This window comes from Acanthisitta chloris, unplaced genomic scaffold (genome assembly GCF_000695815.1).
Source record: "Acanthisitta chloris isolate BGI_N310 unplaced genomic scaffold, ASM69581v1 scaffold1133, whole genome shotgun sequence".
Classification (NCBI taxonomy): Eukaryota; Metazoa; Chordata; class Aves; order Passeriformes; family Acanthisittidae; genus Acanthisitta; species Acanthisitta chloris.
Genome location: NW_008666330.1, coordinates 1 through 18,622, shown reverse-complemented (window position 1 = coordinate 18,622; position 18,622 = coordinate 1). Strand labels below are relative to the sequence as shown.

The 18,622-nt window shown below is 40.2% G+C and overlaps 1 protein-coding gene across 1 annotated transcript; it reads right to left on the bottom strand.

The window, feature by feature from the left end:
- Nucleotides 1-6,905: 6,905 nt before the first annotated feature.
- Nucleotides 6,906-18,589, bottom strand: GDAP1 (ganglioside induced differentiation associated protein 1). The gene is made up of 5 exons (XM_009072049.1): nt 18,400-18,589; nt 16,846-17,019; nt 14,129-14,223; nt 13,548-13,662; nt 6,906-7,696 (listed from the first exon to the last, which is right to left on the bottom strand). Exons 1-5 carry the CDS (start codon nt 18,503-18,505, stop codon nt 7,314-7,316), a joined length of 873 nt encoding a protein of 290 aa, XP_009070297.1. The 5' UTR covers nt 18,506-18,589; the 3' UTR covers nt 6,906-7,313.
- Nucleotides 18,590-18,622: the final 33 nt, after the last annotated feature.

The window sequence follows — 18,622 nt, the reverse complement described above, 5'->3', positions numbered from 1 at the left end:
TTCTCCCTGTTTCTGTAGGAGCAAGATATGAATATGCTTTTCTTTATAAATACATTGTCATGCCATTTTATACACAAATATAAGCACAAAATACAAACTTTTTCCTGATTCTGTAACTCCTTATGTAAACTTTCTCCAATACATTACCCCTGGACTGACAACTGATACAGTCATTGACAAAGAAGACTGTGTAAACAGCAAGGTATTCTCTCACTCCAAATTAGATAGAGATGCCAGGGACGCATTAGGCATCTACCTGTGCAACCAGCTTGAAGGATTTCTGAATTTAAGCATGACCACTTCTTGTGTTGGGTTTGAAGCTTGGTTTGCTTCACCTCTCACTTGTCATACAAGGCTGTTGGATTACAATGAACTTCTTCCAGTTGCCACTGGACTTCCAGTTTTGTGGGCTGCTATACACATGGAGCTGCAGTATCAGCTGATGTTGCTGGTGTTGCTATTCTTCCAGCCATTTTGGGAATATTTCCATCTTTTTTCTTAGCACAAAAAAAAGTCCCTAATAATTTCTTATAATACGCAAGAAGGGGCAGAACTCTTACACAGTACGATTTACCTAAGAAAATTAAATAAGCACAGTCATTTTTTGTTCAGCATTTTTTTGTTAAAATATATATATATACATAGAAGAGAAATCTGTTATCTTTTTATTTGCTGGAGCTTTCTTGTATCTCAGTTACAATTTGCTGTTAGCAACAGAAAAACTATGTCAGCTATAGCTTTTTGGTTCTCTTTCAAATCCAAAGAATAAAAAATTTATGATGGTGTTCTGGAATCAGTCCTAAACATACATTCTTGGACTTGTTTTAAAAGAATTCTTTATTCCAAAAATAACTCCATATTCCAAAATTTTTGATTCAGTATGTGCTGCCCATATTAAAAGCTTAGACAGCTTTTAAAAGCTTAAGTTCTGCATATATCCTTTGTTTCAGAAAGGTATTGTGCAGTTTTCATTGTCTCTGTAACAAATAAGTTGATTAAAACAAAACTTGTCAAGGCAACGTTGTAAAATGTGATTCATGGCATAATGACTTTAAAATCAAATTCAGATCCAACATAAGTACATGCACCACAAATTTTTTGTAACAGTGACTCATACCAGATCTGAATCTGGCTCTCTGTTAGAAACTGAAATCTTGATACCTCCATTACTGCAACATTGGCCAATTTTGTTTCCTCTGTAACTTTTAGTGGATTCTGCCTCTGTGTTTTAGAGCTGTCTATAATTCAGCACAATGGAAGGGTGCACAACTCCTTGAGGCACAAGATTTGGACAAAGAGTCCAGACTCTGGTACAGACTTCCTGTGAGATATTTGTCTCTGGATCTATTTCTATTAAAAGACCTAAAAATCCAAACAATAGGTCTTTCTATTTTTACTGCCTCTGGCTCTGGGGTGCAATCCAGACCTCTCGTTTGGTGTATAGGCTTGTGACAAGGGGTCTGAGGAGAGTTACACAGTTCAAAGCATATGCTTTCACCGTACCTTTCTGAGCAGGGCTCCAACTTAAATATCTGTATTAGGAAGTTGGCTTCACCATGTATTCCACAAAGACAGATATTTCTTCTTCCTTCCATTGATTTCAGTTAAACAGTTGAAGTGAGATAGAACAAATATGTCCTGTGAAATAGAAATCTAATAGCCTCTCTCCACCCACAGAAAAACCACGCAGAGCTGAACCAGAAGAAATAGTGATGGAGCTTCTCTGGACAGTTTCTTCTCTGGTTCATTTGGGCTCCAGAATCTGGAATTCCTTACCTTTCACCAAACATGTGTTACGTACCTAAAGACATTCTTACCAAGAGCTCAGCATTTGATAACTGCTGGCTATTAAACGTAGCTAGCAGAGGAGGTTGTGTGGCAGGCCTGTCATCCAGTTGCTGAAATGACTGGCAATTCCAGCCCTCCACACATTCAAACTACCTTTAGTTAAAGAAATGGCCTCTGATTTCTACAAAGACAGACATGTTTTGTGCTGAAGGAGCCTGACTCTGCAACCTACTGCATAGGGCACGTATCTACAAGCGAGGAGTTTTTGTCCCTACTTCTCAGTTTTAACAACTTCAATACGAAGTGTGGGAGAAGGACTTCACTTTCTGTAAAATGAAGGCCTCAGCCAGCAGGTGACAGAACCAGTGGTCTCCTGGTCTGGCCCCAAGAATGCTCTATTTTCTGCTGCATAGGGAAACATAGGTATCATCTGCTTAAATGGTTGAAGTTAGGCAACCTTTCTGAAACAAGTCTTAAATGAGCAATTTTCAGGATGGCAATTGTTTCTCAACAGCTAGAGGTTTTAGCTCAGTCTAAATGAACTAGCATTCAGCTTTTGATCTGGATGATCAGCTAACAAGAAGCACAAAATACATTAAAGTATATTTTCAAGTCCCTACTGTCATGATGTATGCTATAATGCTGTCAAAGTAAATATGGAAAGGGGAACATATCCCCCTACAGCAGAGGAGTTGGAGCTAGATGAACTTTAATGTCCCTTCCAACTCAAACCGTTCTATAATTCTATGATTTCATGAAATTTTCAGCATTTTAGCTTTGTAGATTTATTTTATAAATGCAAACAGCACAGTAACATACATAATTGTCAATTAGGTATTTTTATCAGAAGAATAAACAGGGATAAACAGGGACACTATAGAATATAAAAAGGAGATCAATACATATTAGTGTATATAGAGTAGATGTATACTGATGTATGCTATTATCTATGAGTTTACACAATGCACTTTTACACCATTATTCATGAGTATTTTAAACTGTAGTCGATATTAATGCTGATGTAAAGCACAGAAATAGCTAGGCCTTCAGCTCTGCAAATTCCAACAGATTCTTCCCACAACACTAAACTTATCCACAGCTTAACTATTTTATGGTGCAACATTTTTAACTTCACATTAAATAAAGCACCACAATTGTAACTTAGAAAGAAAAACAGAAATAAAAAGGCTATTGAAGTACTGTATGAGTGAGTTAACAGTATTGTAAGAACTCTGGCTTCTGGAATTTCCTGAGTTTTGAGTGCCTGACTTTATGACTTGGTACTGCACCAAAACTAAATATTTCTTTATAAAGAAAGGAGGGAACAAAACCCAACATATTTTGTTTGGGATTTTTCTACATGCTTTTGACTTCCTCAGCACATCTTATAAATTGCCTAGAGCACAACCTTACACCTCTTTGTCTAACATCAGCTAAACAGAGAGATAAACTTAACCAGGAGGCCTCAGCAAAGAATAATCTGTCATACACCTTATTGCAGAGCACAGTGTACTCCAGTTAGCTAGATCCACTACTTTTCACCTACTTTCCACCTACTGCTATCTCTAATCCTCACAAATTAGGGCATGCCAATCTGCGCTCTAAACCTTAGTAGCTCCTCGTTCTCATAAAACTAAGACTTAAGTAAAAAATGCCTACAAAAATGTGATATGTAAAAGTGGATGTATGGCTTTGTGAACCTGCACAAAGAATTTATACTCACCATACTTACCTTCCCATTTGCTCTTGTTCCTCTGTTTAGACATAAACTTTCCACAGCAAGAGCTCTGTGTACATTTCTGATTAATGCTATCAAGTCTACCTCAAAGTTGGTCCGTAGACCACAGGTGTCATAATCTCCTGAAACTCAAGGCCTACCAGCTGTCTACCTGATCCTAAGAGCTTTTCCGACTTTCAAAACACTGAGAGGAAATGCATGCAAGCCTTGAGTACCATTGTATATTCCTCTGCTTAATAAGAAAAGAGGCCCAATGCAGACTGCTACAATGAAAGAAATAAAAAAACCCGCTTGGTTATGACCAAACTAACACTGGTTGGGGGCAAATGGCTTAGTTTCATCAAGGATAATGTCAGTATGGGCACAGATTATGTGCTTGTCATGCATCTTACACAGAAAAGAGCCCCAGGTGCTGCAGTTCAACAATGAATCAAGGACACACTTAGTAGGGAAGTGAGGCTGGATTTTTCTTTTTTTTTTGTTTGGATTAACTGAAAGTACAAAACCTGCATGCCCGCCTTCCTTTTTTTTTACTTTATTAAATGACTTCTGTCAAGCCTCATGCATATACAGCTCAGACAGACAACCAAAGAACACATTATCATCGTTTCTGCTGTTTCCATATACATGCAAGGCAATCTGCTGAACACCTTTAAAACTGGTTTAAAAGTTTGGATAGCATCAGACTCCTTGAATAGCATCAGACTCCTTACAGCAATATGGTATGATCCTCAAATGTGCTTTGTTTTATTGACACAGAAGACATAAAACAGTATAGAAAGTGGTCTTAGAATCAATGTTTATTGTGCAGGTCCCACATAAAGATATGAAATATATCTGATGCACTATATGAGAGCAAATAGTAAATCAAAACCAGATGATTGCTTGTGTATCCAATCGAAATAGTATACACAGCTACCAGAGCAAAGAAAATAAGCCAGGCTGAAAAGAAACTTTACAAGCACAAAAGCTATCCTGCACAAAGAGCCAAATACAGCATATGTGCTTCTAAATCTCATCCTATTTTGAGGAATTTAATCATGGATAAGCCTTTTGCTGCCACCTGTACAGAAACTGATGGAGCACAGGGCAGTGAAAATAAGTAGGATAGCATACAGATGAACTAACAGACATGAATCAATCTAGGGATCCAAACTTTTCCACAGTAAACATTTTACCAATGTTCATTTCTGCAGATTACAAGTTTAATTCCTACTCAGTAGCATTCATTTTCATGTGAAATAATATTTCAACTTTGGCCCCTTATTTGACCCAGTGTAGAAACTACACAAGCATAAATAACAGGTATCAGAGAACCAACCTGTGGTAGACCAAAGCAGTTGTTTCAAGAGCTCTTGAGGGACTGCTAGTCTAATGAGGGTGCTCACATCTCTCTTATGCTGAGATCACAAACCTTTTCTTTGTGAAAACTAGTGTTTTCCTTCCTCAGAGGCAGGCCAGAACAGAGCCCTGGAGGACCACTGACATCTGGTGGTCACTTCACTCCTTCCAACAGGATCTGCAGCTCCTGGCAGGCAACTAGCATGAGCTGAAGTGCAGAGCACTGAGGTTTGGGGGGAAGTAAAACTGCTTCCTCAATAATCAGCCTGTCTCACAGCCCACAGGGCTGCTAGTGTGAACTAAACTGGCACACCTCTGGGAATATAAGTGTCCCATCTACAAATAACACATTTTAAAAAGAAAGAAGAAGGAAAAAGTAAAATATAAATTAATTCAAAAGAAAGCCAAGTCATATATATTGAACTTTACTACCACTTGGGCAGATTACATCTCACAGATGTCCTGACAGAAATACATGCCAGGGAAGCATTAAGTTACAGTCTTACTCTGCGATTATTAATTTAGTGGAATACGATGGTTACAAGTAAGTGCAGATGAACTGCAATACACAAACAACAAACTCAGTTAAAGCTACCAGCACATTAATAGTATTGCTGGATTAAACTCACTCTAGAGATAATAAAGCTTTTCTAAACAGAGCACATTTAATTCTACAAGTTCTTGAGAACAACTGGGCCATGAAATAGAATTATATTAAACTGTCTTTTTGACAAATAAAAAGCTGCATTGTTTCCTAGGTAAGATGGTTTTTATTACTGAAAAGGAGTTATGAGATTTAGGTCTATATTTGCTAGACAACTAGCAAATATTAAATAATAAGCAGGAGTATTCAACAATTTTATCCATATTAACATGTGTTAGCTAGTGAGACTGCTCAGAGAGAAACTCCCGCAGTTCTCTTCAGCAAACTTAAGAGGATCTTCTTGACACCTAAACGCAGTTGTGCAGAGAGACCACAGTCACCAGCACTGGATCTAAAATGTACTTATGCCAGTTAGCACTGGTGGTTGGTAGACAAAAACTTACAGCTATATTTTGTTCATTGCAGCTATGTGCAACTTGTAAACAAAACTCTGAGGTTTTCAGACATTCATCAAGAATACAAAAGTCTTACTAAACTGTCATGCTTTCTTGCTGCAAAATGATTCAAAGTCTACTTTCAGGTAAATGTACATTTCTGTTTGAAACAGGAGCTCAGTTCAAAACTAATAAAACTCAACAGCACCTGCTGAGTAGTGGGAAGTAAACAAAATAGCTTTCTACACCTTTCCTACATGCTACAAGAGTGCAGTTTTGCAACTATCTGCAGTACAAATCATCTGTCTCCAAACTGACCTATATTTTTCACTCACCACCAATATGACACTTCCCCATAAGCAAACAGATTGCTAAATTACAGTTTTATCTTCAATCTAGGCTATCTAACCAGACTGATGGATAGTGAACTTCTAAAAAATGCATTGTTGTGCATATGTTTTCTAGTCAGCTGTGGCACGTTGTGGGCAAACATGTCATAGAGGCACATGCAATTGCTAATGTAGCCAAGAAGTGTGCAAAAAATATCCAGTGCTTAGTGTGAAACAAGGAAGAGTACATAGGGCACTCATATGGAGGCAACTGTATAATGCTACCGCAATGAGAGCAGCAAATGTGCACCAAAACAGTTTGGTTTGATTCTGCCAGGGCTTGTGGCTGAGCCAGAAAGGCTTTTGAAAGACAAATGTTGGGTTTTTCACTCCCATTTGTATTTCAGAAAAAGTCTAGCATCTGTTGTCCACTGATGCCTCTGGAGAATTTCACTCGTGTGGCCCACAAATCACTGATCATACCTGCTTCAGGTCTTTTCCTGTACAGCTGCATGAACATACAGTGACAAAAGTGGCTTCACAAGATTACTTTTTAACACATTCCTGAAGGTTCAACTTAAAATCAATAGACATTAATCAGTACAGAGAAATTCACTCCCATACACAACAGGCACAGAGCCTATATTCCACTTAAATCCTACTCTGAGCATTTAAAATAAGAGCTATATTCAGTATTTTAACAATGCTGGTTTTTGCACAATAATGCATTTCACCTACAGTGAAAAGCCATCACATTGCTGAATATCTATTAAATAAAAGCATTATAATTAGGTCAGCTACTGGGTTAAGGAGACAATAACCACTTTAACAAAGCACTGTCACAGTTATAGGCCCTTGGCTGAAAAGAAAGTCTCTTCTTTCCTTTGTTGTCTCCCCAACATGTACTTTCAAAAAATATCTCAGCATTGCCAACCTGATTATACAACAGCAGGAGATGATTACTGTGTGACAATGCTCTAATTCACAGACACAATCTTTCCTCTACGTTTATATTTTATTTGGGATATTTTCCTGGGGCGGTAGAGATGGCCTCCACTCACCACCAGGGACAGACAGGTCTAAAAATAATTTTGCCTGGTTCTAATTGATAACAACATGTTGGCAAACCTCTTCCGAAGACACAGGAAAGCAAGATAACCCATTCCTGCCAGTATGCTGACCAGCAGGGTGCTGCCAAGAACCCTGGGAGCCCTTTTCTTGGCCACGCGGAATGCCGTTGGCAGAACAGCTGAGATTAATATATTGTTGACGTGTCCCAAAACTTTGTAAAATGCTTTTCTCTTCATGACACGCTCGTAATAGGCTTCCAAGTTGGGCCGCTTTCCATTTCCCCAGTTTCTTCTTGCTAATCCCAGAAACTTCAGGCGATGTAATGTGACAGCAAGTGATACATCTGCCAGACTGAAGAAGTCACCACAGAGCCAAGGTTGCTTTCCATCTTCTAAGCAGAGATAAAACATAAAGAATTAGGAGCTAATGGAATACAAGCACACGTAGAAGCCTCCATGCACTAACATTTAGTTTAGTGCTATTTCAAAAGGCTGTCTAATAAACTCCACTAACACTTCAGCTAAAATATAACTTTAATCAACGAACATTTTACTAATCCCTGTCCGTTCTTCACACAATATTGTAAAGTCTTAGGCTAAGTAGCCTGGCCTACATTTGTTGAGAAAAAAAGCCACATTCCAGGTTCATAAATTAAAACCCACAGTAAATGCTTATTTTTCTCAACTACATTTCTCAAATCTGGATTAAATTAAACAGGATTGGAAAGGAGGACGACAGTTTAGCTTTTACTGAAAAGCTACCACTTGTCTGAATAATTTATCATCTTGCCTGTGTCACTCAGCTCTACAGCATTCACTCAAGAACTCCAGCTAATTTGCTGGAGGCTTTCAAGTCAAAAAGAAATGGATCAGATGACTGACCTGCACCAAACACACCAGCTCAGTGAGAAGACAGAATTTGTCTACCTGTCCTTCCTTTGAGTGTCCTGGACCCCAAACCGTGGAATTTTTACATGGAGATGTTTGACAAGTGACAGATATTCACATTGCCCACCACTAGTCAGGAACACAGATGGAGACCCAGCTTCCCTCTCCAAAGTAAAGAGGTGACTCCTCCTGGGATGGCTCAGAGAAGGCACGACCAGGCAGCATTACACAGCACCTTCAGTGACCTGAACTACCTCCACCTGAAAGGGCTGACCTGTACTGACTATACCAAGAGCTTTTGAAACCCAGAATACGAAACTTGGCAGTTAGCATAGCTGCCAGAATGAGTACTCAGATCTAGCCTAGATCTCAAACAGGACTATGCTGTTCCCTTCTCATTCACAACCTTTTGCAGTTCTTCCCATATGACAGGCATGCAAAAATGCTGGCATGAACATTCAGCAGCACCTCTCTGAAAACAGAAAAATTTTGCAAATCTCCTTTCCAACATATTTGCCACAAGGGGAAGCAACAGTTTGGCACACCACTGGTACCGATCCATTTCAACTGGTCATGCAGGTCTGTAAGAAAGGCCTCTGCAGAGAAAGAGGGTATCCTGTGTTACTGAAAGGATACCTAGGGATTCATCCAGTAAGTAAGATGGATGGAAAGGAAGACCAAAGAAGCTACCCTGTGTGGAGCACCAGACATGGGCATATTCTCTTCCAAGCATTCTGACTGATGACAGGTAAGATGTGATCAGAGCAGAGGGTCCTACAGAGGTGGGGGAGTGCTGTTCTGAGCCAACTTCCCACCTTCACCTGGAGACTCCTGCTCAGCCCCCTCCACCCCTCCTGACGCACCCCCTGAAGAAAGGCTCAAAGGGCTGCTGTGCACACACAAACAGAATGGCATGAAAACTCTAGTATACATAAGAGGCTGCACCATGTTAACTACAAAAGGGTCCCCTCGCTCTCTCTTTTTCCACTCTCTCTCTCTTTCCCATGCCTTTCACTCTCATGCTTTGCCCCAGCCCCAGAACATCCATGTGGCAGGATCAACGCGGGATCTAACGACTGGTAATTTTCTGTGTTAGCTCTCTCCCTTTTCTGTCTTTTTCTCTCTCTCCCCACACTTTGCTTGGGCAAAGCATGGCTAACATACTTTGCCCCCCGGACACCTTACTGAAGTTTGTTGTGGGAGTGGGGAGACTGTGAAAAGTGGTGTTGTGGCTTGTGATCCTGCACCTTTAAGAGGTTTGTTGTGGTAATTGAGAAGTTACTGTACTCTACAGTATTGTATAAATTAAAGGCTTGTTATCCTCCACTCCTGTGGAAGTCTATTGCATACATTTAAGATCTTGTTTGCTAACACATTTTGGGTCTAAATATTGGGTTGGTTGCCAGAGTTACATCAACTGTACAATAAAAGCTAAAGTTCCCTGGCGCGTGGTCCTGTGTCTTTGTTCAGCCTGATGAGAATTGATAACAAATATCATGCCCCATACAGGTGGGTCGTGTCACCCTGTGTGAAAGAAAGATGCATGCAGTGGCAGCAGCAAGTCAATGAAGGATTTGAGCAGTAGCAAGAGAACCAGAAGCTCTGAGTTTGAATAGGACCTGGAGAAGCACTGATCATAAACCTCAAAAGTGTGAGTACCTCAGACAAAACTCCAAGAGGCAGGTAATAGCCCAATGTTTTACAAAATCCTGTAATCCTGGCAGTTTTCATAAGCTCATCAATATTACATCAGCTGACTCCTTGGTAAGGCTATTTAGCAGAGAAAGCAAAGGGGCTGCTGGAAATGGTGACAGATGTAGTTTGCTGAAGAAAATCCTACTATCCTTTGAGAGTTAAAATACTTTCTGTGGCATTTTTGCTGTTGAGTCATTAGAAAATTTAACCTAGATTTTCAATTGCTGGTTCAAATGTACGGTTGTGATAATAACTGGTAATTATTATAACAGCTATTTCCAGAGCTAAATGTAAAAAGTTATTGATTTGAGCAGATGCAGTTCATATCGACTGATGCTTCATGCAGCTCCCAGTGAAGTCAGAGGAAGGAAGGAGTCCTGTTAGCACCACTGGGAGTTGGACCAGACTCTGAATAAGCAAAAGACTAATCCCATTCAAACAAAATTTAGAATGACGACAAGGTTGAGTGCCTGTGGGTAAAGGATCGGGGGAAAGGTCAGCAGAGTGGATGTCCTGGTAGGAGTATGTTACACACCTCCTGACCACAATGAAGAGGCAGATGATGCATTCTACAGGAGGCTGGCAGAAGTCTCACAATTGCCAGCCCTCGTACTTGTGGGGGACTTCAACTTGGCAGGTATCTGTTGGAAATACAACACAGCAGAGAGAAGGCAGTCTGGGAGGTTCCTGGATTGCGTAGAAGGCAACTTCCTGTCGCTGGTAAGTGAGCCTACCAGGGTGGTGCCCTGCTAGACCTGTTGTTTGTGAACAGAGAAGAACTCATGAGTGATGTGGTGGTTGGTGCTGTCTTGGGCATAATAACCATGAAATGATAGAGACTTCAGATCTGGATGAAGTAAGGAGGGGCACCAGCAGAACTGCCATATTCACAGAAACACAGAATCACAGAATGGGTAAGGCTGAAAGGGACCGCTGTGGGTCATCTGGTTCAACTTCCCTCCTCAAGCAGGGTCATCCTGGACAACCTTGCACTTCTGGCAAGCAGATTTTGGCCTGTTTAGGAGACTGATTGGTAGAGTCCCTTGTAAGTCAGTTCTGAAGGGCAAAGGACTCCAGGAAGGATGGACATAAGAAGGAAATCTTAAAGACACAGGAACATGCTGTCCCCATATGCTGGCAGGGAAAAATACCAGCCTGATAAAACAGGGAACTTAGGCTGGAACTCATGGAAAAAAAAGACTGTATCACCTCTGGTAAGAGGAGCAGGTAACATGGAGTAATTACAAGGATGTTGTGAGGTTATGCAGGGAGAAAATGAGCAGGAAAGACAAACTGGAATTTAATTTGGCCACTGCAGCTAATGACAACAAACCCAATTTATATCAATACATTGGCAGCAAAAGGAGGCTAAGGAGAATCTCTGTATTTTGCTGGATGCATGGGAAGACACAGTGACAGGGGATGAGGAAAAGGCTGAGTTACTTAATGACTTCTTTACCTCAGTCTTTAATAGCAAAAGCAGCTGTCCTCAGGATACCCAGCTCCCAGAGCTGGAAGTTAGTGATGGAGAGGTGAGTGCAGCCCCCATAATCCAGGAGGAAATGGTTAGTGACCTGTTATGCAATTAGACACCCACAAGCCTATGGGCCCAAATGAGATGCACCTGAGAGTAAGGAAGGAGCTGGGGAGAGCTTGTCAAGCAACTTTCAATCATTTACCAGCAGTCCTGGCTAACTGGAGATGTTCCAGTTGACTGGAAATTAGAAAATGTAATGCCCATCTACAAGAACGGTCGGAAGGATGATCCAGGGAACTACAGATCTCTCACCCTGACCTCGGGAGCAGATCATCCTGAGTGCCATTACATGGCATGTGCAGGACAACAAGGGTAACAAGCCCAGTCAACATAATAGTTGTGGCTGGCAGGGCCAGGGAAGCCATTGTTGTGCTGTACTTGGCACTGGCAAGGCCACACCTTGAGCACTCTATTCAGTTTTGGGCCTCTCACTAAAAGACATTGAGGTGCTGGAGCATGTAGAGAAGGGCAACAGAGCTGGTGAAGGGCATGGAGCATAAGCCTTATGAGGAGCGGCTGAGGGAACTGTTCAGCCTGGAGAAGAGAAGGTTGCATTGGGACCTCATAACAACCTTCCAGTGTCTGAAGGGGCCTACAGGGAAGCTGGAGAGGGACTCTGTGTTAGGAAGTGCAGCGACAGGACAAGGAGCAAGGGGTATAAATTGAAAGAAGGGAAATGTAGATTAGATCTTAGCAAGAAGGTTTTTTTATGTGAGGGTGGTAAGACACTAGAGCACGCCGCCCAGGGAGGCCATGGATGCCCCAACCTGGCACTGTTCAAAGACAGGTTGGATAAAGCCTTGAGCAACCTGGTCTAGTGGGAAGGTGTCCTGGCCCAGGGCAGGGTGGGTTGGTACTAGATGATCTCTAAGGTCCATTCTAACCCCTTAACATAGTATGATACTATGAACTGGGGCTGTTTAGTCTAGAGGAGGTTGAAGGAGGCTCTAAGAGGTAGGGGTCAGTGTCTTCTGCCATGTCTCAAGTAAAAGGATGAGAGGAACTTTGTTGTGTTGAAAGAAGGGAAATGTAGATTAGATCTTAGCAAGAAGGTTTTTTTATGTGAGGGTGGTAAGACACTAGAGCACGCCGCCCAGGGAGGCCATGGATGCCCCAACCTGGCACTGTTCAAAGACAGGTTGGATAAAGCCTTGAGCAACCTGGTCTAGTGGGAAGGTGTCCTGGCCCAGGGCAGGGTGGGTTGGTACTAGATGATCTCTAAGGTCCATTCTAACCCCTTAACATAGTATGATACTATGAACTGGGGCTGTTTAGTCTAGAGGAGGTTGAAGGAGGCTCTAAGAGGTAGGGGTCAGTGTCTTCTGCCATGTCTCAAGTAAAAGGATGAGAGGAAACAGCCTTTGTTGTGCCAGGGAAGGTTCAGATTAGAAATCAGAAAATAGTTTTTCACTGAAAGAGTAGTGAGGTATTGGACTAAGTTGTCCAGGATGATAGTGGAGTCACCATCTCTGGAAGTGTTCAAGAGGAGTCTGGATGTGGCACCTGGGGATATGGTTTATGGGTCATTATGGTGGTGCTAGGTTGATGATCAGACTAGATGATCTTGAAGGTCTGTATCAACCTTGATGATTCTGTGAAAATTTGACTTTCATTTAGGTAGATTGTAAGTAAACAGGACTGCCTTCCAAGACAGTGAGGGAAGGAGGTTGCCTAATGATTAGAGCCATTATCCAGATTGCTAATTCTGCATATAACACAAATATCAGCAGAGTATTTACACAAGATTGTACCAAGCCTGTGTTAAACATTAAGGTTGTGATCATCATAGTGAACTGAGGCCTACAACTACAACATCAACATTCTGTAGTTCAGGTTTTTCTGATTTTGGTGATAAAATACTGCAAAATTGTGCAGCTAATTGTACTCACTATGCTGAAAACATGCTCAAGCGCTCCCATAAGACAATAAGAACTCACTGACAGCAACAGCAAAGAAAGATACATTTAAAATAGTACTGATCCCTTCTGTGATGTTAGATCAATATTTGTTAAAAGTATCAAATCAGACACCATAAAAACAGCTCTGTAACAATGCTGTCAACAAGTTTATTCAGTCTCCCCAAACATAAGCATCAACAGGATTTGGCAAGAATAATTCCTTACCTGGTGTTTCCTCATTTCGCCGCTGTAATTCAGTCTCGACCTGATCCAAAACTTTTTCCAGTTCATCCAGTATTTTCTTTAGATATTTTATATTATCATGATCTAGCAGTTTAGACTAAACAAATAGACAGGTTAGTGTTTTAATCATTTTACAGAGTTTACACTTCTATCAGACAAACTTTTAGTTAAGATACTATAGTGCTTATTCATAAAATGTGATTATTTTCTCCACGTAGTCAACTGGATAACATTTGGATACTGGTGACAATTAAGAAATCAGAAGAAAAACATTAGAGATACTAGATATCAAGGTTTGCCTCACCCTGCAGGGTGCACAACAGCTCAACACCAGCACTGACATGTACTGACCTTTGAAGTCAGTGGGATCAGTCCAATACTTCAGCACACGCTTGAAGTGTGTAGCTGATCTGGGGGACAGACTGCTACTGCCTTGAAGGGTTAAACCACTGCATGACATTACTGGCAATGACAGGTGAAGCAAATGTTTATATTGTGACCAAAAAAAATCTAACACTAACAAGCTCATAATAAAGGGGGGGGAATACAAAGAGTTTTCTTACTTTAAGGCGCTTCTGTTTTGCTATATAGGCATCTTGAAGGTCTGGATTTTCTTCTGCAAGTTTCTTCAATTCTGATTCTGTGTTACTTATTTGGCCTGGTTGGAAAAAAAAAAACCAACACAAAAACAACAAACTAAACAAAAAAGGAATGAAAAATATAAGGTATCCAAATGCAATAATGCATTTAGTATATCCACAATGCAATCCACAAGAACTGATAGTCTGTGTACAAATATCACACCAAAGAAATGGGAAGTGGTAACTCAATAAGGCATCAACACCAAGTTAGGAAAACTTAACTGCTGCTTAAATTGATCCCACCACACCTTCCACTCATCAGTCTGCAATGTATTCTATAAAGTGGTGAAGGCAAGAATAAGGAATTCTTGTTAATATACTCCTCTTATTCAGATAAAAATATTTTGTTGCCAAAATCTGTGCTAAATCAATCAAATTCTACTACAAAGACTTTAGGTCTCTGATGTTTTTATACCTCAGTTCCTGAGTTCCAAATACACTTTTCATGCTATGAAAGTGCAGATAGGCCCACACTGAAAGGTGTTTTGGCTAAAATGTGACACCAACATCTGTGATCCCTTATGGAAATGTTCACTAAGGACAATGTGGATGTTCTACAAAAACATTAATTACATGACTTTAAGAAGGAATGATGTGAAAAGTTTAATAATTTTACTGATTGCTACTACATGTGTATAGCTTTTTCTCCCCTTAAAATGGGGCTTTGCTTGAAAATGCCACACTTACAGACCTAGAATATCAAAAGACAGTGAATAATAAGTCTTATTCTAAAAATATTTCTAATAATAAACTGAGAATAAAAGAATAATTACAGAGCATGAATCATCTCACTTGTACTTGATAATTAGGTTTAGTTCCAGTTAAGTCTTAAAAATTAAACGGATAAAAAATTCTTTCTAGAGAATAATAACTGCCCTGTTTTATATACTCATTTTGACCTGACATGACTGTGAAAGCCATCTTTATATGAAGAAATTGAAGGATGTGATCACACAAGTAAAGTCTTACATATGCAATTAATTACTTACTTGGATTTGGTACGCATAAATATAACACACAACTGGCTGTTGGCTTATTATATCTAGCAGTCTGAAATAGAACAGCTTTTCAAAGCTGAAAATGAAACCATCCAGGAGAAGTTTGAACGTGCATAGGAATTGCTTTGGAACATTCAGAAGCTATTAAAAAAAATGCCTCAAATCAAGAAAGTAGGCTATGCTTTAAGTATAAATAGATAAGAAAACATCCCAATTTAGATGAGTAATAATTTTAGCTCTGCCAGTATGAACATGTGCAAACTGACAATTTATAGCAACTAGAAGCTAGAGGGGAAGAATACAAACAGTGAGAAAAGCATAAGACAATGTTGTAAAGTGAACTGTAATAACAGCACGATCTCCATGGGAAAACAGAGGAACTATCAACAATGCCTAAGAGTAAAGCACAATTGTTCAATAAACAGTTAGCATTCACATTAGGGGGAATAAAATCCAAACAAACTACCAAACTAGACACTACACTGCTGTATGAGATTAATTCATATTCTTGGACAAGGAGGAATGGTTTTAAGCTGGTGGAGGGTAGATTTAGATTAAGTATTAGTAAGAAATTCTTTACTATGAGGATGGTGAGACACTGGAACAGGTTGCCCAAAGAAGCTATGGGTGTTCCACCCCTGGAAAGCGTCCAAGACCAGGCTGCCTGGGGCTTAAAGCAACCTGGTCAAGTGGAAGGTGTCCTTGCCCATGGCAGGGGTCTGCAACTAGATGATCTTTAAAGTCCCTCTCAATCCAAACCATTCCATGATTCTATGTCACTTTGGTTAAAAACAATAAAAAATGCCAATTACTCTTGCTGAAATTACTTATTGTAAATTTCTCCAGATACTTTTTATCAGGAATTTATTTTTAAATAACCATTGATCACTGGACCAGCAACATTGACTTCTAAATACTTTGCAATGCTCTAGAAGTTTCCAGGAGACAGAAAAACCCCCGAATTCTGCACTGATGTTTTATAAAGGATAACTCATGCAACTATATGGAAAACTAACTGCCTGCCTTCACTTTTGACAATATAATGGTGTGGCTAATAAGAGAATTGACTTACGAAAAATTTTAAGGAGGGGGATAACACAGTCTGTTGGAAATAGAATTTCTCAAACTAACAGTGTCGTCTTTTATGATATCGTGAATTTGGTAATAGTATAGTTGCATTTCAAAGTCTCTGCACTATTTGACTTTGTTCTATGGAGCATTCTAAAATACCATACAAAAAAATCAACACAATATAAACCACTGACATTGACAAAAAATCAGAGATCTCAGAATACAACTGTAAAGAAGGAATCATCATCCAGCCGTGTAGTCAGGATTTGGTCCTTGCATAATACTTTCATAATACTTAGAAAGAAACATAAAAGCATGAATTAAAAGTTTGCCATAGTACAAAAATTAATTCCACAGACACCTCAGAAATTACACTCCCTCTTTCCCATCTTCAAATCATAACAGACTATACAATCAATAAAAAGTATATGCACAAATCATCAAGGACTGCAACTAAACTTCATAAACTGTGCTCAGTATTTTCTGCTTAAGGTGCGTTGAAGAAAAAAACACGAATGTAATGCAACAGCCTACTAACTGATAGACATTTAGAGCTATATGAGTACATACTACGAATTCTGCTGGTAGCATAGGCTGGAATCATGGAGTCCACTGTCAACTCAGGGTGCAGGATACAGCCATGTGTGTAGGCATCCATAGGCAAGGAGTCTAAAAGTTCTCTATAGTGTTGCACCCTTGGATAATACATGCTTCCCTCTTCTGGCATTAATCTTGGTACTTCCTCTGCAATACAAAGTTCAACACAAAGTTAAGAAAAGTAGAACCATGTAACTGACCAAAGTTCCTTCAGTAATGTCCAACATGCAGAGGTGACACAGCCACAGTTTAGAAAGCTCCACTCATTCCCCACTGTAACTCAACAGTGTTATTGCAGCTCGAGAAATACAAATATATACTTCCTTTTAAAATGTTTTATTAATTCCAATTCCTAGGCAGCAACCCACGTAAACACATATTTAAGAGGTTTTCAAATCAGAAAACCAGATTCAGCATCTGTTACGTACTTCTAGGTACAGGCAACACAGGCAATCATGACAGACAACCCTTTAGCGCTCCTACAGTAGGGCACAGATGAGATTCCATGGACCAAAACATTATTATTACCACAATGCTGTAATAATTACAGTACAGGAGTCCTACTCAAAGTACAACTAAAAGTATTCCTGCATACCACTGAGTTTTACCCTGCCTTCCACCTACCTGGGCCCTGACTCCTTTTTTGACTAAAAGCCAGCATTAAATACAAATGATGTTCACTCAACAATTAAGTTTTCTTCATGCCTTAGAAATTGCAGCACTGAATCCCTGAAACACAAAATGCTGCCATCTTCACACCTATACAAAACTATAGCTCTGTATTTCCTTCACAAATTGAGGCAGTCTTTTCTTTTTTTCTTTTTTTGGGTGATACAGACACAAAGAACTACAAAACCTGCACATGATTGCTTCCAAGGTTTCTCTTCCTACTTTTTTACCTCTTCACTCCATTTTGGGTCTAAAAATAATCTATTCATTCTACTTCTTTTTTTTCCACCCAAGATTATTCTGGAATTAAGTATGTTTCTTTTTATCTCGCAGAGAATCTGGACCTGCCCAACAACAGCAATTGTGCAGCTCTTTGTTCAGCACATTGTTTTTCATGGCAGTGTCACCTCGGGGTTAGCACAGTGCTGCTGCCATTCCTGGCCTCTCCATCCTTCCTGAAGGCCAAAGGAGGACTGTGGTAGGTTTTTACTTATAAAGGTTGCAAAGGTGCTGGAAGGCCTTCAGTTCACTCTAAAGGAATGTGTTTTCATCCCATGCTGGCCAGCTATTAGGAGAGCCCATTTTCTTGCGATGTAAACGTATAAACATTAAGTATATACAATGTATAAGTATAAACATCATGTATATACAATATATAAGTATAAACATGATGTATATACATTGTATCCGTATAAATGTATAAACATTTATAATGTGTGTATATAAGTGTAGAAACATATGTAAATGCACAAACATTTTCTGTCCTGGACAGCCCCGCAGTGCCACGGAGCTGCCCCAGCACTGCCGCACGGTACGGGGGAGGGGAGGGATGTCACACCGAAACGCCGGTGGGATTACCATCTACAAACGTCGCTTCCAGGTAATCAATAATCTGCGTTGCCTCACAAATGATGTTTTCCCCATGGATCAGGACGGGCACTTCTCCCGAGGAACTCAGGCGCATGAACCAGGGCTCGTTGTGCTCGCTCAGCGGCAGGTTCACATCGTGCTCCTCGCACTGCAGAGCTTTCTCGGCTATGGCCAACCGCACCTGCAACGGCAGCGCCGGCTCAGGCGAGCC

Coding starts and splice junctions, on each gene's coding strand:
- GDAP1 (XM_009072049.1), bottom strand. CDS start 18,505: ATGCGCCTGAGTTCCTCGGGAGAAGTGCCCGTCCTGATCCATGGGGAA. Junction 17,020..18,399: donor GGAAGCGACGTTTGTAGATG/GTAATCCCACCG, acceptor TTTGTATTGCAG/AGGAAGTACCAAGATTAATG. Junction 7,697..13,547: donor GCGAAATGAGGAAACACCAG/GTAAGGAATTAT, acceptor ATCTCTGCTTAG/AAGATGGAAAGCAACCTTGG.